Raw genomic sequence first — 22,830 nt, 5'->3', positions numbered from 1 at the left:
GCTGTATCAAGCTTGAATGTTGTGTCCATACTTGCCCAAACTGTTCAGGGTTCGACCTCTGCGGTCGTATCAAGCTGCGCCCCAGCGGAGCATTTTATTGAATTAAAATTAAAGAAGATCAGACATTATCAAGTTTTTGTTGTTGTTAGAAATTGCTTTTTTGTGAATGGTTACTAAATTTTGACTGCAATTCTTTTTATGGTGATAACACTGCCTTTCAGTAGTTTGTATAATCTTCTGAGTCCTCCAAATTCCTGTTATAGGTCCCTTAGGGTTACTTGGTTATCCTCATTTTTACCTGTGTAGACCCCTGACACAAACATATATTGATCAAGTTAAGACAATTATTTTATTTGTTGATAACTTTCTAATGTAATGGCAAAAATCTCTCAGTCAGAATTCTTTTTTTCTTCTGCCTGAAAAAATATTTTTGTTCTTCAAAGTTGGGAATCAGAATAATAATAATATATATAAAAAAAAAATCCCCCATCTCTCATTTTTTTAAGAATTTTTTGTTCCTATTCTAGATTAGTCTTTTAATTTTTTCCTCCTAGTATATTTATACTACTGAAATAATGAGGTCCAATTTGTTAGTCCGCATGACGTAAAAACAACGAATCAAAGAATTCAACTTTATATATAACTAATATGGGACAATGGTGTTGATTAAAAATTACACCATTCCAGGCCCTTTTGTTTTCCACATAATTAATATTACCAATAATTAACAAGTTCCCGGTCGATTCCGATACCCATACCAATAGTATATGTTAAACTGAACCTCTGCTGCTGTTTCGCTCTTATCTTCACACAGAGTGCCAATCAGCGGGTGGCCAGTTTATAGTATATGTATGTATGTTCTGTATCTCCCTCCTTTAATAGGAGCACCACCATGGGTTATGGTGTAAAGGAGTACATTTAACACACTATTGGTAGAGATTTAAAGAGAGCATTTGCCTACTCAGTTCCCCAGCCTGGCCGTGACGGGTCTTCCTACTAGAAAGTTAACCATCCCCAAAACAATAATTACAATGCAATACAACGTATGAACACACACTCACCTGATTCACTCATCCTCAAAATATAAAAAATGCAAAATATAAAGACAACTATATACAAAATAAGGGATTAGGTCACCTCAGATGCCACACTAATGCCATGGCAACGAACGCGGTTGTGTTCTAGTAAATTTATAAATTTGTACTTTTTTTCAATGAATTATAATTTGTACACATTTTGTGTGGTGTTGTTGATTCCATCGTATATTATTGAACATATTTGATTGTTGTTTTGCAGAATGCATCGTTCCTGTATGGCCTTGGATTGGTATACTTCCATTTTAATGTCTTCCATCTGTAAGTAAATAATATGATATGATACAGTTCTTAATTGTCTGTAGTTTTTTCTACCCAGCTAGGGGTCTCAGTGGCCAGGTGGTATTAGTAGTTCAACTACTGCATCACTGAGGTTGTGAGTTCAAGTACCACTCATGGCCCGCACATTTGACTCCAATCTTAATTGACTAGGATTGTCAGTTTTCATAACGAAGGTCGTGGTTCTCTCCTAGTACTACGGCTTCCTCCACCAATACAAACTGGCCACCACGAAATAGCCAACAATGCTGAAAGTGATGTGACACATTTAACGATTAATTTTTGGAGACAATATAATTCTTAGTTTGCTGGTAGTCCCATGTCCTATAGGGTAATTGATAAACTTTATTCCAAGAAATTAGTTGGTAATTAAGTCTCCCAAACGAAGTTTGGGAAGACTTATTGTTTTTGCTCAGTTCTTATTATTCTTCTTCTTCTTCTTCTTCTTCTTCTTCTTCTTCTTCTTCTTCCGCCGCTTTTAAATTTGAACTTGTCCGCACCCGTTCTCCAAAACCGCTTGTCGGATTAACTTAGGGTTTCACAATATGTTAGACTAACATGTCTAGTGGTGCAATCAGGGTTTTGTTTTTGCAATGGGGTTTATAAAGGGGTACTTTGAGGGGCAAAAAGAAAAGAGGGTTTTACTATAGAACCCTATGGGATTTTATTTTTTAAAATTTAAAATGATTATAAATTGAAAACCGTTCGTGATAGACACAAACTTTTTAATTGAAAATGTTCTAAATGATAAAGCCCATTAAATGAAATACAGGGTTAGTCCCCAGGGGTCACCACCACCCCCTGCCATTTAAGAAAGTTCTAATACCTTGTAAGTGGTCAAGATCCCCACCCCTAAACCATATATATTCTGGTTTGTCATGCTAAGATGGTTTGAATGATATACAGGGTTAGTCCCCAGGGGTCATCCCCACCCCCTGCCATTTAAGAAAGTTCTAATATCTTCTAAGTGGTCAAGATCCCCACCCCTAAACCATATATATTCTGGTTTGTCATGCTGAGATGATTTGAATGATATACAGGGTAAGTCCCCAGGGGTCATCCCGACCCCCTGCCATTTGAGAAAGTTCTAATATCTTGTAAATGGTTGAGATCCCCACCCCTAAACCATATATATTCTGGTTTGTCATGATAAAGCACATCAAATGTTATACAGGGTTAGTCCCCAGGGGTTACCCCCACCCCCTGCCATTTAAGAAAGTTCTAATATCTTGAAAGTGGTTAAGATCCCCACCCCTAAACCATATATATTCTGGTTTGTCATGCTAAGATGGTTTGAATGATATACAGGGTTAGTCCCCAGGTGTCATCCCAACCCCCTGCCATTTTAGAAAGTTCTAATATCTTGTAAATGGTCGAGATCCCCACCCCTAAACCATATATATTCTGGTTTGTCATGATAAAGCACATCAAATGTTATACAGGGTAAGTCCCCAGGGGTCACCCCCACCCCCTGCCATTTAAGAAAGTTCTAATATCTTCTAAGTGGTCAAGATCCCCACCCCTAAACCATATATATTCTGGTTTGTCATGCTGAGATGATTTGAATGATATACAGGGTAAGTCCCCAGGGGTCATCCCGACCCCCTGCCATTTGAGAAAGTTCTAATATCTTGTAAATGGTTGAGATCCCCACCCCTAAACCATATATATTCTGGTTTGTCATGATAAAGCACATCAAATGTTATACAGGGTTAGTCCCCAGCGGTCACCCCCACCCCTTGCCATTTGAGAAAGTTCTAATATCTTGTAAATGGTCGAGATCCCCACCCCTAAACCTTATATATTCTGGTTTGTCATGATAAAGCACATCAAATGAAATACAGGGTTAGTCTCCAGGGGTCACCCCACCCCCTGCTATTTAAGAAAGTTCTAATATCTTCTAAGTGGTCAAGATCCCCACCCCTAAACCATATATATTCTGGTTTGTCATGCGAAGATGGTTTGAATGATATACAGGGTTAGTCCCCAGGGGTCATCCCGACCCCCTGCCATTTGAGAAAGTTCTAATATCTTGTAAATGGTTTAGATCCCCACCCCTAAACCATATATATTCCTGTTCGCCATGTAATGAACACTTGAATGACGTTTAGGGCCAGTACCCAGGGGTTCCTCCCCACCCCCAATATTCTAGTATCTTGTAAATGGTCGAGATCCCCACCCCTAAACCATATATATTCTGGTTTGTCATGCCAAGATGATTTGAATGATATACAAGGTTAGTCCCCAGGCATCACTAATGCATATAACTTTACTGGACCAAACCAATTTTCACTGGACGTTGCCCAATGTCAGGCGACCCTGGGAATTACGAATTATGGGAGCTTCGTTTGGGAGACTTCGTAACAGCATCCTGTTACAATCATTTCTTGTTTCTTTTGTTTCTAAAGATAAAATGTAAAAGGTGAAACATGTAACAGAAATAATTATTTGGTTAGGATATGAAATGGCAATTTAAACAAATTGTTGTGCAAATTAAGGGACCCACTATCATTGATTCACATTTAGCTCATTTTATATACTGAAAAAGTGCTTATCCTTCTAAAGACCTGCGGTTAATGCAATTGTCAGCAGTAGTGCTATATTATTATTCTTTTTTGTCCATACCACACCTAAATATAATTTGAAATTATTCAAACTACTCTTCCAATCTTTCCATTAGTGATTTCCATCACTTTGATTCTCAGTAACTGCAGATCAAAGCTTCCTGATATTTAGTACCAAGCTTCTAAGCTTTAATCCATGATACATTTACAGATCCTTGACTTATCTTTTTCCTGTTTACCATATACATGTAATATGTAAGTTTTTTTATATTGCTGATGATAAAGAAACATTTGTTGCAATTCTCTAAACAACAACAAATCATACATAATATATTTGGCACCATGCTTCATACTGGTAACATTTGAATGATTTTCAGATCCTTTCCTTATCTACTGTTTGTTCTTCACAATAAGGAACCTAAATGAAATTTTCTTCCCATTTTTCTCTGGAACTAGAGATCTTTTTGATATTTGACACCAAGCTTCATATCCATAACCTATACAGTGTGACACAGTTTCAGATCTGTCTTTTATCTATCTCCTTTGCCAGATACACAAATCAACTTAAATTTTATCCATACATTACAATTTTAATGCACCTGTCGCAGCTTATGCCCCAGCCGTGGTGTAGGGGCATTAAGTTTTACCCTGGTCGGTCCGACTGTCCGTCTGTCCATACATCCCAAATTTAGTTTCCTTTCTCTAACTTTAGTTTCCCTCAATCACATGTAATAAAACTTATACACAATGCTGACTGTAGTACTTTTATTCGTGGGTATCAATTTTTGTGGTTTGAGCAAAAGTTACATGTTCGTGGGTTATTAAATTCGTAGATTTTAGTTTCAGAAAATCAAGTGAAGAATTTGAAGCCATCAGAAATGAAGATTCTAAAAAATAATCATGTTGTTTTATAATGATTTGTGGATCATTGCAAAATAAGGTGTTCGTTTCCACTTACTTGTTCCTCTTTCATTACTGACCACTTTCATCAAATATTTAATAAAACAATTGCTTTCAGAAATAAGCTGATTCATTTATGCTTACAGATTGTCTCAATTGAAGGAAATTGCAAATTAAACAATTTAATTGTTGCTCACATGTAATCAGAAATAATGACACTAATTAACCTGACATAGAATGATAAACAGATTAACGATCATCAAAGGTGTTAATTGGACCAAAAATATGTCCCTTAAAGAAAATGGTTACATGAAAAAATGCTACAAATGTACTTTGAATTGTAGAATTAATTCTCATGAAATAAAAAAGCAAGCCCAATATAATTTTTTTTTATGCCCCACCTATGATAGTAGGGGGGCATTATGTTTCTTCAGTCTGTGCGTCCGTCTGTGTGTTCGTCCATCTGTCCCGCTTCAAGTTAAAGTTTTTGGTCAATGTAGTTTGGGGGGTGAGTCATTTACCGTTCTAGAGTTATGCCCCTTTTTAACTTGAAAAATTGCGAAGCTTGAGTGCATTTGTGCCCTTAGACACTTTCTTCTCTTATTTTGTCAAGTGAAATATTTTTTTACTCACTTATTATGAGTAATAAGATAACTACATTTGGTATATGGGTTCCTTGCAATATCTACATGTCTGTCAGGTAGGGTTTACCTGACCTCGACCACATTTCATGGATCAATGGTCAAGGTTAAAGTTACGTGGCCAAGTCTGTATCTCGGATACTATAAGCAGTAGGTCAACTATATGTGATGTAGGGAATGATTGTTAGTGTTTCCTGCAGCTTTTGAAAAGGGCAGGGTAATTTTTTTCGCAGAGGGCACTCTTAGTGCGATTGGATACACTTTAAGGGCACCCTTTGCATTGATAAAAAGGCACTGTAATGGATAGGGATTTAATCATACATACCATTGTTTCATATTTATTGGTAAGAAATAAAGATATGTATATTAGGTTGTTAATTTGATTCCTTTTATCACTTCTAGACTCAGCTAATAAAATCTTGATCATGTTCATTGTGCAACTGCCTCATTTCAATCAACAATTCCAGTTATAAACTTTAATACTGGATCACTGAGACTGATTGTCTAAGGATGTGTTGTGAAAGTGGACTTTGCATGACCAAGAGCATATATGTAATGCATTGCTTTTTAGATTCACAAAAGAATTAGTGCCAAATACCTTTTGGATCTCACATGTTTATACCAATCAAAGCTACCTTGGCTCATAACTGTACAAATAGTTTTAGGATATTAAAAGATTTGTATAGCAAGACTTGCTGTACATATTCTTCTACTTTTCATCTTTTTTTCCATCTGTGTTTTTTTATTTATTGAAACGTTGTTGATTTTTTGTACTATTCAAAACTATATCAGCTATATTCTTAACTTTAATTTTATTTAGATAACAACAGTATGAAAGCTGTTGTAAATTCACACCCAATCTGACGTCTCGACCGACCGAATAGTATAAACAGGAAATATTAACAAACATCAGATTGTTTACGTAAATTATCAGTGGTAATGTTATTGTTAAATTATAACTCAATCAATCGCCAGGTTGCCTTTTAAATTGTCTACATTTTAAATTCGTAGAGGTACAAATCGATGTTGTCCCTATTAGATCAATCATGAATCGTATACATGTCGGACTGGCAGGTTTCATTTGACCTTGACATCAATTTCATGGTTCATTGGACAAAGGTTAAGTTTTTTTGGTTTCGTCTATTTCTCAGATGCTATAAGCAATAGGGCCACTATATTTGGTGTATGGAATGATTGCAAGGTGTACATGTCTGTCTGGCATGGTTTATTGGTCAATGACAATTTTGTCAGTTTATCAGATACTATAAGCAATAGGTCAACTATATTTGGTGTATGGAACGCTTGTAAGGTGTACATGTCTGTCTGGCAGGGTTTGTATGACCTTGACCTCATTTTCATAGTTCATTGGTCAATGATAAGTTTTCCTAATTTTGTCAGTTTATCAGATACTATAAGCAATAGGTCAAATATATTGACTTGATATTTGTTATATAGTTTACACCATGACAAGTTATAGATCAAATTAACATTTTGTTCCAGTACAATGAGTTTTTAACCGGTAGGGGACTATGTATTGCCAGGCAATACTCACAGAATGCTTGTTATCATTACTTTTTGTACCCTGTGTGTCACACCGCGGGGGATATGGCAATGGTCTCCTTCCGTCCATCTGGAACACATCAATACTCAACCACTGTTTGACATAAAGATTTAATACTTAGTTGAATTATTGTGGTCATATTCTCTTGACCGTGCTTTATTGTCAGATTGATTTGACAATTTTATGGGAGTTATTTGACTTTTGTATTGTAACAATGACACCTTGTGAAGGAAACTTCTCTGAGACTGTTTTACAGAAAGCTGTCATTCTTGTTAGGATTGTTTGCCATCATGTATAGTTGACCATAGTATACTGTGATCTACTGTCATTTTGTTATGACCATTCAAACAGGAGTTATGGTACTTTGACTATTTTTTAGAATATTGTAACAATAACATTTGTGAATGCAACTCCTCTGAGTACAGTTTTTGAGAAAGTTGTCTTACTTGGTAGGATTGTTTGCAATCATGTGTGGTTGGCCATTTTATACTGTCTTTGACTATTTTTTGGAGTATTTTGACAATTACACCTTGTGAACACAACCCCTAAGAGACCATATGGCAGAAAGCTCTCGTATTAGGTAGGATTGGTTGCCATCATGTGTGAACACAACCCTTAAGAGACCATATGGCAGAAAGCTCTCGTATTAGGTAGGATTGGTTTCCATCATGTGTGAACACAACCCTTAAGATACCATATGGCAGAAAGCTCTTGCATTAGGTAGGATTGGTTTCCATCATGTGTGAACACAACCCTTAAGAGACCATATGGCAGAAAGCTCTCATATTAGGTAGGATTGGTTGCCATCATGTGTGAACACAACCCTTAAGAGACCATATGGCAGAAAGCTCTCGTATTAGGTAGGATTGGTTGCCATCATGTGTGAACACAACCCTTAAGAGACCATATGGCAGAAAGCTCTCGTATTAGGTAGGATTGGTTGCCATCATGTGTGAACACAACCCTTAAGAGACCATATGGCAGAAAGCTCTCGTATTAGGTAGGATTGGTTGCCATCATGTGTGAACACAACCCTTAAGAGACCATATGACAGAAAGCTCTTGTATTAGGTAGGATTGGTTGCCATCATGTGTGAACACAACCCTTAAGAGACCATATGGCAGAAAGCTCTCATATTAGGTAGGATTGGTTGCTATCATATGTGAACACAACACCTAAGAGACCATATGGCAGAAAGCTCTCGTATTAGGTAGGATTGGTTGCCTTCATGTGTGAACACAACACCTTAGAGACCATATGGCAGAAAGCTCTCGTATTAGGTAGGATTGGTTGCCATCATGTGTGAACACAACACCTAAGAGACCATATGGCAGAAAGCTCTCATATTAGGTAGGATTAGTTGCCATCATGTGTGAACACAACACCTAAGAGACCATATGGCAGAAAGCTCTCGTATTAGGTAGGATTGGTTGCCATCATGTGTGAACACAACCCTTAAGAGACAATATGACAGAAAGCTCTCGTATTAGGTAGGATTGGTTGCCATCATGTGTGAACACAACCCTTAAGAGACCATATGACAGAAAGCTCTCGTATTAGGTAGGATTGGTTGCCATCATGTGTGAACACAACCCTTAAGAGACCATATGACAGAAAGCTCTCGTATTAGGTAGGATTGGTTGCCATCATGTGTGAACACAACACCTAAGAGACCATATGGCAGAAAGCTCTCGTATTACGTAGGATTGGTTGCCATCATGTGTGAACACAACCCTTAAGAGACAATATGACAGAAAGCTCTCGTATTAAGTAGGATTGGTTGCCATCATGTGTGAACACAACCCTTAAGAGACAATATGACAGAAAGCTCTCGTATTAGGTAGGATTGGTTGCCATCATGTGTGAACACAACCCTTAAGAGACCATATGACAGAAAGCTCTCATATTAGGTAGGATTAGTTGCCATCATGTGTACCACCATTTTAATTTGATCATTTTTATACGCCCGTTTACGGGACGTATTATGGTATACCGTTGTCCGTCTGTCCGTCCGTCCGTCTGTCCGTCTGTCCGTCCGTCTGTCCGTCGTCAACATGTCGGACATTAACTCAAAAATGCTTTAACCAATTTGCATAAAACTTTGGTGAATTGTTGATATCTATTGACGTGAGCTCCCTTTCGTTTTTTATAAAATTTAGATTTTACGTTTCCAAGTTATGGGGTTTTATTCATTAAAAAAAGGGGGATTTTCCAGTTTTCAGACAATAAGTCAAGAATGCTTTCACCAACTTGCAAGAAATTGTGGTGAATTGTTTATATCTATTGACACGAGCTCCCTTTTGATTTTTATAAATTTTAGATTTTACGTTTCCGAGTTACATGGTTTTATTCATAAAAAAAGGGGGGATTTTCCAGTTTTTGGACAAAAACTCAAAAATGCTGTCAGCAATTCTTATGAAACTTTGGTGAATTGTTTATATGTATTGATGTAAGCTCCCTTTAGAATTTTATAAATTTTGCATTTTACATTTCTGAGTTATGGGGTTTTATTCATTAAAAAAAGGGGTGATTTTCCTGTTTTCGGACAATAACTCAAAAATGCTGTCACCAATTCTCATGAAACTTTGGTGAATAGTTTATATCTATTGATGTAAGCTCCCTTTTTATTTTCATAAATTTCTTATATGATATTGAGAATTAATTGAACTTTATTTGTTTATAGTCTGACAACAGATTTACTATGTATTGCACAACAGCAAGAAATCTTTAATTGAACATAAATTCAATTCATGTAACCAATTTCAATTTCTTTGAATACATTTATTCAGAAACCTATAATATGTCAAATATTTAATTACAATCCAAATTCAGACCTGAATCAAGCTTGAATATTGTGTCCATTTTTGCCCCAACTGTTCAGGGTTGGACCTCTGCGGGCGTATCTAGCTGCGCTCAGCGAAGCAGTTTATTACTTGGGTTATTGGACTGTGTTGGAATATATATATATATGTTACAACACCACCTTGTATACTAAATTTCTCTGAGATTGTTTTACAGAAAGAATTCATACTTGGTAGTATTGTTTGCCATCATGTGTTGTTGACCAAATTGTACCATCATTTTGATCAGACATTTTTTTATTGAAGTTTTTGGAGTATTATAATAAAAAAAAATTGTCAAAGTCCAAAAACTCCAATAACTAAAAGTCAGACCAAATTGATGGTTCAACATGGGAGTTCATACCTTGTAAATGTAACTCCTCTGAGACAATTTGACAGAAAGCTTTTATAATTCAGAGAATTGTTTGCCATTATGTGTAGTTGACAATTTAAACAGTTTTTCTGATGTTACCATTTTGATGGAAGTTATGGGAATTTTACCATATTTTGACTATCATACCACAATGACACATTGTGACGAACAATTTAAATCCTCATCTAAATAGCGCTGGGTTATTTTCTATGATGTAGCAATCTTGTTTTACTGATGATATTATCCGGTATACTCATCTGAATGACCTTTGTTGTAAAATATTATTTATATTGTCATGTTTAAACAATTGCATTACAATAACATTGTGGTCAAAATTTGGCTGCTCCCTGAAACCTATATTGATTTTGATGTGTTACATACTTAATTAAATATGATATCAAATATATACTCATTGATTATTTTTATTATTATACAGCGGCAAAAATTTTTGCATCGTATAATGCTATGATGTCGTTGTCTGAAGAGATTTGGTTTCCGGACAATAACTTTAGTTTAATGAATGGATCTGTATGAATTTTTACCAGAAGGTTCATTACCACAAAAGGAAGGTTGGGATTGATTTTGGGGGTGATGGTACCAACAATTTAGGAATTAAGGGCCAAAAAGGGGCCAAAAACAAGCATTTTTGTAGTTTCCGGACAATAATTTGTGTGTAAGTGTATGGATCTCTCTGAAATTGTACCACAAGGTTCCATATCACAAAGGGAAGGCTGGGATTGAGTTTGGGGTAATTACTCCTAAAAGTGGGGAGGGGGGGGGGGTCCAAACTTTTTTGGGGGGTGTTCATTTTTTTTCTTCAAAATTTTTGAAATTTCAAATTTTTGAAATCTTCAGTTCCACAGTATTGCACAATAGCAAGAAATCTTCAATTGCGCAGTAGCACAGTATTGTACAATAGCACAGTATTGGGCAAAAGCAAGAAATCTTCAATTGCACAGTATTGCGCAATAGCAAAAAATCTTCAATTGCACAGTATTGCGCAATAGCAAGAAATCTTCAATTGCACAGTATTGCGCAATAGCAAAAAATCTTCAATTGCACAGTATCGCGCAATAGCAAAAAATCTTTAATTGCACAGTATTGCGCAACAACACAGTATTGCGCAATAGCAAGAAATCTTCAATTGCACAGTATTGCACAATAGCAAGAAATCTCCACAAATCTTCAATTGAAAACAAATACAAATGATTTAACCAATTTCGATGGGGTTAATTAATCTTTAATTTTTTGGGGGTTCTAGCCTTGTATAATTTTTTTGGATATTGGGCCCCATTTTTAAATTGGTCTACATTGAGGTCAAAAGGGTCCAAAATTAAACTTTGTTTGATTTCATCAAAAACTGAATTATTGTGGCTGTATGATTTGCTGAATCTAATTGTGCATTTAGATTTTTATTTTGGGCCCTGTTTTCAAATTAGTTCATATTAAGGTTTGAAGGGTCCAAAATTAAACTTTGTTTGATTTCAACTAAAATTAAATTATTGGTGTTTTTTATATTATGAATCTAACCATGTTGTTAGATTTTGGATATCAGGCCATTCTAGGTAAATTAAATGTCCCATTTCAAATTTTTTAAGATCTTTGACCACATTTATTTTGTGTCAGAAACCTATATTATGTAAAAAATGTGATCACAATCCAAATTCAGACAGTATCAAGCTTGAATATTGTGTCCAAACTTGCCAAAACTGTTCAAGGTTCGACCTCTGCGTCGTATCAGGCTGCGCTCAGCGAAGGTGCTCAGCGAAGCATTTTATTTTCAATAAAATCAAAAAAGCAAATAATAGATTTTAAGAAATCAGGTCAATGAACCTAACATATTTTTAGATCTCGATTAAAAACCCAGAAAATATAAGTTTTGTTTATTATACAATTTGTAAGTTATAAAGCTCTTGATTATATTTCATTAAATCATTTTCTTTTATTTTGTTTTTAAAGGTATCCTTTTTATTTGTCAAAGTTTAATAAAAATTGTTAAGGAAATCCAATTAATGTAATTCTTTAACACATATTTATATAACTCCCCTTTCCCAAACAAATCATCTAGAAACAGACTTTATCTAACAAATTCTGATAAAGGGCAGCTGTAGGCATGTGCAGTGACCTGTAACCTTTGACCTCTCCATTTATAGCAGGTTTAACCCCAGGGGATAAAAATACTTTACACACCAGACTGAACTCATTCAGTCTTTGTATATAACAAAAACTTTTGGAATTTATATGAAATGAGTGATTTTTTTATTAACTGATTATAAATTGTGACTATATATGCATTTGTGATTAGGAATATTGACAAATTCATTGAAACAAGTCTGTTTTAGTTAGATATTCAGATAATTTTCTTTGTGTTGTGTTAACCACATTGAAGTTCATTGGTCATTTGACCTCATTCAGACCTTTATCTTATGACCTTGGTTTTATGAGCGTCTTGACTTTAATTTGTGATTTAAATATTTGAATGAAAAAGTGATAGGATATTGGAATTTGCTCAGTAATATAAAGGTATGTAAAATGAGGTTAATTAGTCTTCTTTGTTAATTACTGATCACATGACATGGTTGAACATTATCTTACCAGGTTAATTTCGACATGGTTATGTCATTAAGAAGCATATATGATATAACTTTCATGATATAAGGGAACCTGTCAGGGTATGGGGGATTTGAAAAACATCAAACCATTAGAGCAGTTAGTAGTCCATGGGTAGGTACATACTTCCTGGTGTATTTTCTGGGCTCTGCCAAGAAAGGATTCAGTGACAGTGATTTCAAAATGAGACTTTAGATAATTATGTGAACTGTAGAATTCTACTTTGAACGTAAAACCAGACAAAAAATTAAAAGAATGATCCCAGGCATGAAATGGTTGACACTTGCAGAAAATTATATACTGGTCTGGTTAATTCTGAGTTTTTATATACATTATATATATAGCCACATTTATATTAAAACAAAGATCTGGATATTCTAATTTGCAAACCAAGACGTCATGACTTCACAAACATTGGTAAACTGCAGAAACACTAATTCATTTAGTTTACTATTGAGATTTTACAGGTTTTCCTTCTCTGAAACATTTCATATGACCATGTTCACGACTAATGATGTGTGAATTAAAATTGCCCCCCCCCTCCCTCACTGTTTGGAAAATGATCCTGTTCTGCCAACCTCAACTGCTGAATGCACCTACTTATTTCAAACTTAACTGACCTTATAGACTAGAGGGGTAAAATACAGAGCTAAGACCAGTTCTTTGATAGTTGATTAGATGTATTGTAGAGTCTTTATATTGACCCTGAACCAAAAAATATCTTGTATTGATGTAAAAGAACTAGATATAGGACAGATATTTCTTGACGTCATTTAGTAAACAGTTATTGACGTGATTCGATATTGTATTCAATTACAATGTATATATGTAAAGGATGTTAATCATTTGCCTCTTTGAATTGATCTTTAAAAGGTGGAAGTACTGGCTAAAGGCAGTATGATATTCAATCTATTTATCAGTCCCTTTGATATACTTAGTTATTGGTTGGTTGCAACATATTCCCACAATAAATGGTTTTCCTGAATTATCATGATTATGCAAAACAATTACGTAAAAATGATAAATTTTTGAAAATTTAAAAGGAAACTATGATTGTTTTTGTTGTGGTTTGTTGAGGAAATGATTTTTGTTGAGAACAGCTGGCATTTACATAACGTGATGACAGATGGTCCGAGACAAAGATAAGTGACAGACAGGTCTGCATACACTGCTGGTACACAAGATCAATACAAGGCTAGGAAATTTAAACAGGAGACGTCTTTCTGACACATATAACTTGAAAAGAAATTATGTTTGATCATGTTATAGAATCAAACCAAGGGAGACTGGAGGACCATAGAAATGGGGGAAAAACAAGAAAAATGTACTGTAAAGTGGGGGGATGACAGCCTCCCTAGACCTGTATGCCCCTGATGCTATGTTTGGAGTAATAATAATAATAATAATAATAATAATAATAAATTCTTTATTTAAAGAATGCACCTACTTATTTCAAACTTAACTGACCTTATAGACTAGAGGGGTAAAATACAGAGCTAAGACCAGTTCTTTGATAGTTGATTAGATGTATAGGAGTGGATGAGATAGATCTCTATCTACCACATCAGTCACAGATACATATGCCAGTATTATACTCTTTATGACCATTATGACTTGTGAGTTAAGATTACCAAAACAAAACTTGCAGATTGACTGGTTTTTGTACAAGAGGATAGGGTGGTCTTTTGGTACCAGAATTCTTTTGAATTAGATTGGTCATTTTTTAGGAGAGCAAAATACAGAATTATGCATTCCTCCTTATAAGAATGATCTACTCACTTATGTGATTCTTCATCAGCAGAATGTTTAATGTAGGTATAAAGTAATTTTTATGCCACACCTATGATAGTAGAAGGGGCATTATGTTTTCTGGTCTGTGCGTCTGTTTGTTCATCTGTCCGTCCGTCCGTCTGTCTGTCCCGCTTCAGGTTAAAGTTTTTGGTCAATGTAGTTTTTGATGAAGTTGAAGCCCAATCAACTTGAAACTTAGTACACATGTTCCCTATGATATAATCTTTCTAATTTTAATGCCAATTTAGAGTTTTGACCCCAATTTCACGGTCCACTGAACATGGAAAATGATAGTGTGAGTGGGGCATCTGTGTACTATGGACACATTCTTGTTTCCTTATGCTTGTCACACATAAGGATGAATTGTTAGGTTTTAACATTTGTTTAAATCCCCTTCAGAACTGACAAGGTAAACTCTATAACATTGCAAGCATTCAAGTGTTCTTGTCTTTAGGTGTCTTCTTATGTACAGACTAAAGGACAGCTGTAACTTGTACAGACTAAAGGACAGCTGTAACTTGTACAGACCTGCCATTTGTTCCACACTTTCACCAAAAACTCTTTTTTAAGAATAATGAAGTTTTTACTCAATTTTATTGACAGCTACAATTATATGTGTGCCAATATACCCATTTGTTTAGTAGGTCAAACTTTCTTCTTGATTAAACTTGTAAAGTTTTGTAACCTATATCAGACTGGCAGGATGCCACCAGACAAAAGCTATACAGGTATAAAACAAGCTCAGGTGAACATTTTATATATCAGTGATCTTTTAAATCAATGTTAAGTACAATTAATATGAAGGTATATTCACAGTAAAATGTTGGGTGTCCTTGAAAATATAGTTATACCACATAATGAAACTATCTGTGTCATATATACTAACCCAGGCAGATGTCTTTTTTAATCCCTATTTTGACAAGTTTATTTTTGTTGTTGTTGTAATAATGGTTTTAGAACATGTACATGATGTAGGGTGCAATAGTATTAAATGAGCTCCAGTGCATTTGGTGTGATTTGCACAAATGGACAGTAACTTTTTTTTTTTTTTTTATTCACCATGAGGTTTAGGCTGTTTTTCATGAAGGTAATCCCAACACAGTGACTGATACCCTTTATTGAGTTAAAATATATGAAAATTTTTAGATAAAAAGCAGGGTTTGAAATTTTTTCGTACTTACTATAGACTAGTCAATAATTAGTATGCTTAGTTCAATACTTACATTGACTTACAAAAACTTACATAAAAACAGAAATACATATACATAGGTATAAGAAGATGTGGTATGAGTGCCAATGAGACAACTCTCCATCCAAGTCACAATTTGTAAAAGTAAACCGTTATAGGTCAAAGTACAGCCTTCAACACAGAGCCTTGGCTCACACCAAACAGCAAGCTATAAAGGGCCCCAAAAATGACTAGTGTAAAACCATTCAAACAGGAAAACCAATGGTCTAATCTATATAAGATAAGATATTTTTTTATTTCCAATTATGGGCCCCAAAGGGCATAAACATTACAACATCAATAATTTTTCATAATACAATACAAACAATGAGATAAAAAAAAAAAAAAGTTAAACGAGAACTATTTAAGTTCTTAAAGAATACGTAGATAAAGAATCTATAGTATGTTTTTTTTTTTAATACTAATGCATTTTATTGCAAGTGTGGTTGATATAGATAACAAACAAGCAGCCCAAAAATAAATAAAAAAACTAGAAACACTTATGAACAACAAACAACAACCAATGAACATGAGTATACATGTTTGTATTGTTTTCTGTCTATTGTTTTGTTATTTATATGTTTTTCTTTAGTAACAATCCTATTGTTTGAATTTAAAACGAATAAAATTGTTATTCTTATAAAAACCAAAATGTATAAACAGAGCAACCAAAAACAGACTCATTACGTACGTTGACGTATACTAAAGGCAGATGGTAAAATAGGTTGTTTTATCGAAATTAAGATAGGTAACATTTGTCAATGCTAAAATTGGTAATTTCATGAAATTTAAAATCAATATAATTTTTTATCCAGGCTTTATACTTTACTAGTTATAAAAAGGGAAAATTACACTGTTGAAACATCATACCGCTGATGTCATGCCATATCCAGAAATACATACAATGTAGGTTGTATGTAGTGTACTGTTACTACATATAGACATCTCTGGTGTACCTACACATAAACGATCATTTCTTTGCTATTTACCTTATCAATTATCTAAAGTACTATTTCCACTGAGTGCAGTAGGTGATTGGCCTCAATACTGTTGAACTTCTTTGACTGGTTTTCAGATTGATCATTGAGTTTGTTCACTCTGTATTGATCATGACAAATATAGAACATTTACATTTTGTGTATTGAAATAGATAAGACTTTATAGAATTGGTAATGTCACGTAAGAAAAAATGTTGACGATCAATATATTTAGATATCAAATGGACAAAAGTATATATCTGACCTACTCTGTTATTTTTTTTTAACGAAGGCACTCTTGGACCTTTTTGAAATATATTTGTAAGTCAGATATATAAAATGTATAAATAAACTACAATCTACTTTCCAACCAGAGCTGTAGTCAAGTCTTGTTTTATCACGGATATTGAGCTCCATTCTTAATGGTACATAGGTTTACATCCTTTTTGTCATTCATTCATTCATATAAACAAATACAATATTGTTCTGATAATTTGTTCAAAGTTTTTTTACAATTTACATTTCCCTTTGGTTTGGTCACAGTTGAGACATTTCACTCCTTTAGTTTTATGAAAATTGTACTTGTCAACACCTTTTCAATAGTCATAAGAGATTCAGTTAGATAGTTGGAAAAGGGGAGGGTTGATATCTTCTTAACCTAGATGAACCCTGCCACATATTCATGTGACTGTTGAAAGACAATGTATATTGACCTCTTTAACTTTGGATGTCTTTTACTTACTTGTATCTTTGGTTTGCTTTTTCATGAAACATATTAAAAAAGAAAATTGAAATTATTTCAAATGTTTGAAAATTATGGATTAGATGAGTAGAAGTTATTCTTGTTTTAAAAAATGAAAACCTTATAGTTTAACACCATGTAATACCTGTGTCATGTTATTGGAAAGTTATTTGATAATGGAAATTGTACTTTTATATGTGTGATTGATGACAAAGAACTTTTTTAAAAGTAAGTGAAAAAAGTGGATCTTCTCATGATTAGTTGCTGTTGGTAACATTTGGTGGCTGGAGACTACAAAAGAGAGGTGAAAGATACCAAAGGGACATTTAAACACTGAATTCGAAAATAAACTGACAGCGCCATGGCTAAAAAGGAAAAGACAAACAGACAAACAACAATACACAAAACACAACATAGAAAACGAAAGACTGAGCAACACAAACCCCACCAAAAACTGGGGGTGATCTCAGGTACTCCGGAAGGGTAATAAGATCCTTGTCCACACGTGGCAAGTACAAACCCAGTGATAAGTCTAATTCAGTAGGTCACATTTGGGGAAAAGGGGACAGGATTGTATTTAGGACAATTGGAACATATCCATTTTATAAATATTTAAACTAAACATTCCTCCTATCTGAATTCATTGTGTCTCTGATCTAGGTAACCTCTAATTGATAATACATTATTTGGTGATATTTTCTTGTATCAGTTCATATGAGTATTGGTTTTTTTCATAAGATATATCAAATTTTATAGGAACAATACACATTCAATAATGAGTTATTAATGACAATCTGGAGTTTATTGATATGATTGTCTCTGTTACATCCCAATAAAATGTCCCTTTGATTACCAATAACATTTCCTGCTGAACAGAAGTTCTATAGTCTGTTTCTGTAAATAGTTACACATTATTTATCATTGATCTGAGGGGCTAACACACATTATTGTAAGATTTATTGATTAGGTTGAGAGTATGGCAGAATAAGGTGTATGGTTGGACTCTGTATCAGAGTGCTAAGGTGTGTGTTTACCATTCATTTTGATGTAGATAGGATTCCTAGTAAAGTAGAAGACAGCTTGGGGAAGGTAAAAAGAAGATTGTATTTTGTAGTATGCTGAACTAGATATGCAAACTAATATCAGTTGTTGTGTTTGTGTGTAGATCTCTTAGTGCTGATAGAAAGCTGTCTATTTATAATTTTGATGAGTAAGGAATTTTGTAAGTGGTTCCATTCATAAAAAAAGTTGTAGATATTGGTCATGTGATTAATTATAGAATGATTTCATGTAAACTGACAGATGTTGAATAATATGTCAACATTTTCACATTGATTCTGCTTACCTTGAAGTATGAATAATGTAGTTTACATGTTTACCAAGAAGACCATATATAGAGTTCGGTGCTATAGAACAAAGCAGTTTAAGAATGTGTTTTTATACCCCTTTAAGTACAGAAATTATTGCTATGTTTTAATTTAGATGAAATTAGATGAAAAAATATATATAAATACATGTATTATTCTCTGAACTTACAGTAGGTGTCATGTTCATATAGATTTCAGAGCAGGTTAAACAAAACACTTGAAAATTGCTATTTGCTGCTTCTCCATGACATTAAGGAGTAAGAGCAAGGAGTCTGAATAATGAGTCGGGGTATAAGGTTTCATGTCTTACTGAACTAGCACATTAATAATCTAGCTCAGCTCGATGGTCTAGTACAAAGCAGGGTTTACATTCATTTCTTTTCCTGATATGCATTAAATATTTGTCACTGGATGTTTAAACACCAATCCATCCTCATCATTAACCAATAAACGATGGCTGCCATTAATTATTTATCAAAATTAGAATTAACATTAGAATAAACTTAAATATTTTTCCATTAGTAGTTATATATGTTTATAGTCTTAGTTTGAAAATATTTAAAAGAACTTGACAGATTACTTTTACTGGAAGTAAAACAAAAGTCAGAAAATCAATTTACACCACCAATATGCTAGTCAGCAAAATTTCAAATGTCAATTTTGAGAAAATTGTAGAAATTCTTGTTTTCTAAAAGTTGTATTAAATTAAATCTTTTTCACATTACAACTATAGCTATTCAATAAACTGTTTCTATGACAACTATGACTTGAAAATAAATGTGTTTGAGGGGTGATGTGCAGGAATAAGAGACTAATGGGGATATGCAATAAAAAAAATTGGAGAGCATGTTATTGATATTGTTTTCTTTAAACTATTACCTAATATAGTTTTCTTATTTGGAAATCAATAGTTTTGATTAGATTTGTTGAAATGGTGAAGGGAATGAAAAATGTAAACAATATAGACAAAGATGCTTTGAAGGAATTATTTTTGTTTCAGTTTATGCATATACTGAAATGAAAAAAGTTATTAGAAAAGCATTCAAAATCTGTATAAAGGTCCAAACTTCAAATAGTGTTTGCTCTTACCCCCTCTAACAGACTGTATGAGATGGTGGGGAACTAACAGACTGTATGAGATGGTGGGGAACTAACAGACTGTATGAGATGGTGGGGAAAGGGATATTCTATTCATACAACCATTAGGTTTGTAAATAAATAAAACATTTCTGTAAAGTTTAACTGTGTATTCTTAGTTTGTAATTATCACTTTAAACCCTTCTGGTTCAGATTTTGTCCTCAGTTTGTACCCCTCTGGTTCAGATTTTGTCCTCAGTTTGTACCCCTCTGGTTTAGATTTTATCCTCAGTTTGTACCCCTCTGGTTCAGATTTTATCCTCAGATTATACCATTTTGTCCTCAGTTTGTACCCCTCTGGTTCAGATTTTATCCTCAGTTTGTACCCCTCTGGTTCAGATTTTATCCTCAGTTTGTACCCCTTCAGTTGAGATTTTATCCTCAGTGTGTACCTCTCTGGATCAGATTTTATCCACAGTGTGCACCTCTCTGGTTCTGATTTTTTTTACAGTTTGTACCCCTCTGGTTCAGATTTTTTCATAGTTTGTACCCTTCTGGTTTAGATTTTATTCACAATTTGTCCCCTTCAGTTGAGATTTTATCCTCAGTGTGTACACCTTCAGTTGAGATTTTATCCCCAGTTTGTACATCTTCAGTTGAGATTTTATCATCAGTGTGTACACCTTCAGTTGAGATTTTATATTCAGTGTATACACCCTCAGTTGAGATTTTATCCTCAGTGTGTTCACCTTCAGTTGAGATTTTATCCTCAGTGTGTACACCTTCAGTTGAGATTTTATTCACACAGTTTGTACCCATCTGGTTCAGATTTTATCCTCAGTTTGTACCCCTCTGGTTCAGGTTTATCCTCAATTTGTACCCCTTCAGTTGAGATTTTATCCCCAGTTTGTACGCATTCAGGTGAGATTTTATCCTAAGTCTGTATACCTTCAGTTGAGATTTTATCCCCAGTTTGTACACTTTCAGTTGAGATTCTATCCTCAGTTTGTACACTTTCAGTTGAGATTTTATCCCCAGTTTGTACGCCTTCAGTTGGGAGATTTTATCCTCAGTTTGTACGCTTTCAGTTGAGATTTTTTCCCTCAGTAAGTGTGGGCCCTTCAAGTTGAGATTTTTCCCTTTGTTTGTACTCCTTCCACTGAGATTTTATTCAGGCTTATAGTTATGTTCTAGAAGCCATCTTTAGAGTCATTTGTTTTGCTTGATTTACTTTGAAACTCAGAACAAAAAAAGATGAACAATGCCTGTCACAATAGAATAAGAATATTTATTATTCCAATCAAGGGCCCTTGATGGGCAGCATAACATGTACACATAAAACAATTATGAATACATCATGATTTGTAACAGAAAAACATTTTTATATATTAAAATGAAACATTAAAAAGTTCAGACAGATGTTATTATCTTCATTCTATAAAAAATCACATACATTTAATTCCAGGCAGGATCAGAACTATAACATCATTACAATTATCATTGTTATTACATACATTAATTAACATTTCGTCTAACATCTAGACATGTAATAATATAGCTCCCTAAATATTTAAGTATAGACAAATTTTCATTAGTAAATAACCAAACAAATTTTGCCTCATTTGAAAGATATATAAAATTGGGACAGATACAGTTTATCTCCTTGAAAAATATCTCCCTATCATTATTGTATGCTGGACAACTAGTAATAAAATGTTGTTCATCTTCAACCAGATTTAGAGTACATTTCTTACAAAGCCTTTGGTCTCTTTCTATATATAAAGTTTTATACCTGTCTCTTTCTATTTTGAGATCATGTGCACTGATTCTGATTTTACATATGGCACTTCTCAATTGAAAATTGTTTAAAGATAGATACATTTCTTTCGAAAAACAAGTTTTAAGTTTGAAATAAGTATCTAATTTACTACTCTTTGTATCTCTTCTTTTTGTGTTCCAAAATTTTACAAAACTATTACAAAGTTTTTGCTTAACTGACTTGATAAAAAAGTTGAGCTTTACCTCCAAATTATGAATATTCAGCTTTTTAAAAATGTAATGTATGGATGAATACCAGCATTCAATATTATTATTAAACAAGTTTTTGTTGCACATATAGGTATCATACAGTAAACCATCTTTCATATTTTTTATTCTAAACCAATATTTCAGCATTGATGATACAACTGAAAAATATAAAGGGAATCTACCAAGCTCTCCTAGCACAGCTAGGTTAGAAGACTTTTTGTTTACACCTAATATATACTTCATATATCTTAAATTGGAAAATAGAAAATTTTGATAAAGAAGACAATATTATTATACTGTTGAATGGTTAATATGATTTGATATGACAACTGGAGGAGACAACATTTGATGTTGGGACTCGTCATTAGAACATCCATCATGGTCCTATATTAATTAGCAGAACAAACCCAAATATTTTGGAAATTGAAAACTTTGAAAAAGGGTAAAAGTCAGGTTCACAACAAACAGAATTTCATTTAATTTCCCCCATTAATTATTCTGTGAAGATAAATGGTCTTCAGCTGTATCATCTGTCCATTTTTCCTGTCCTTGATCATATTTAAAGGCAGAAATCAATTTACAAGTAATTGACCAGTATATTACCAGTTGTTCAGATTATAGGAATGCAGATGTTCAGATGTTTTTGTCATTATGTTTCTGGGTTTGTTGATCATGTCACCCACTTATTTGGTTCAGTAATGTCAACCATACTATTACAAAATCAACAATTGCATACATATTCTTTTGTTTATAAATCA

At 33.9% G+C, this 22,830-nt stretch overlaps 1 protein-coding gene across 3 annotated transcripts in view; it reads left to right on the top strand.

The window, feature by feature from the left end:
- The window catches only part of LOC127739381 (lysine-specific demethylase 6A-like), a 79,950-nt gene that overhangs the window by 15,437 nt on the left and 41,683 nt on the right, over positions 1-22,830 (top strand). The window contains exon 5 of one of the 3 annotated variants that reach the window (XM_052251078.1): positions 1,297-1,355. In XM_052251078.1, the coding sequence (XP_052107038.1) occupies positions 1,297-1,355 (59 nt within the window). Of the gene's footprint in view, positions 1-1,296; positions 1,356-12,435; positions 12,776-18,503; positions 18,690-22,830 lie in introns of those variants that run through there. The other 2 variants (XM_052251081.1, XM_052251082.1) reach the window with 2 other exon arrangements.

Source organism: Mytilus californianus, unplaced genomic scaffold (assembly GCF_021869535.1).
Source record: "Mytilus californianus isolate M0D057914Y unplaced genomic scaffold, xbMytCali1.0.p SCAF_4, whole genome shotgun sequence".
In the NCBI taxonomy this organism is placed as follows: Eukaryota; Metazoa; Mollusca; class Bivalvia; order Mytilida; family Mytilidae; genus Mytilus; species Mytilus californianus.
The sequence above is the reverse complement of the archived record's forward strand: the minus strand, read 5'-3'. Positions and strand labels throughout refer to the sequence as shown.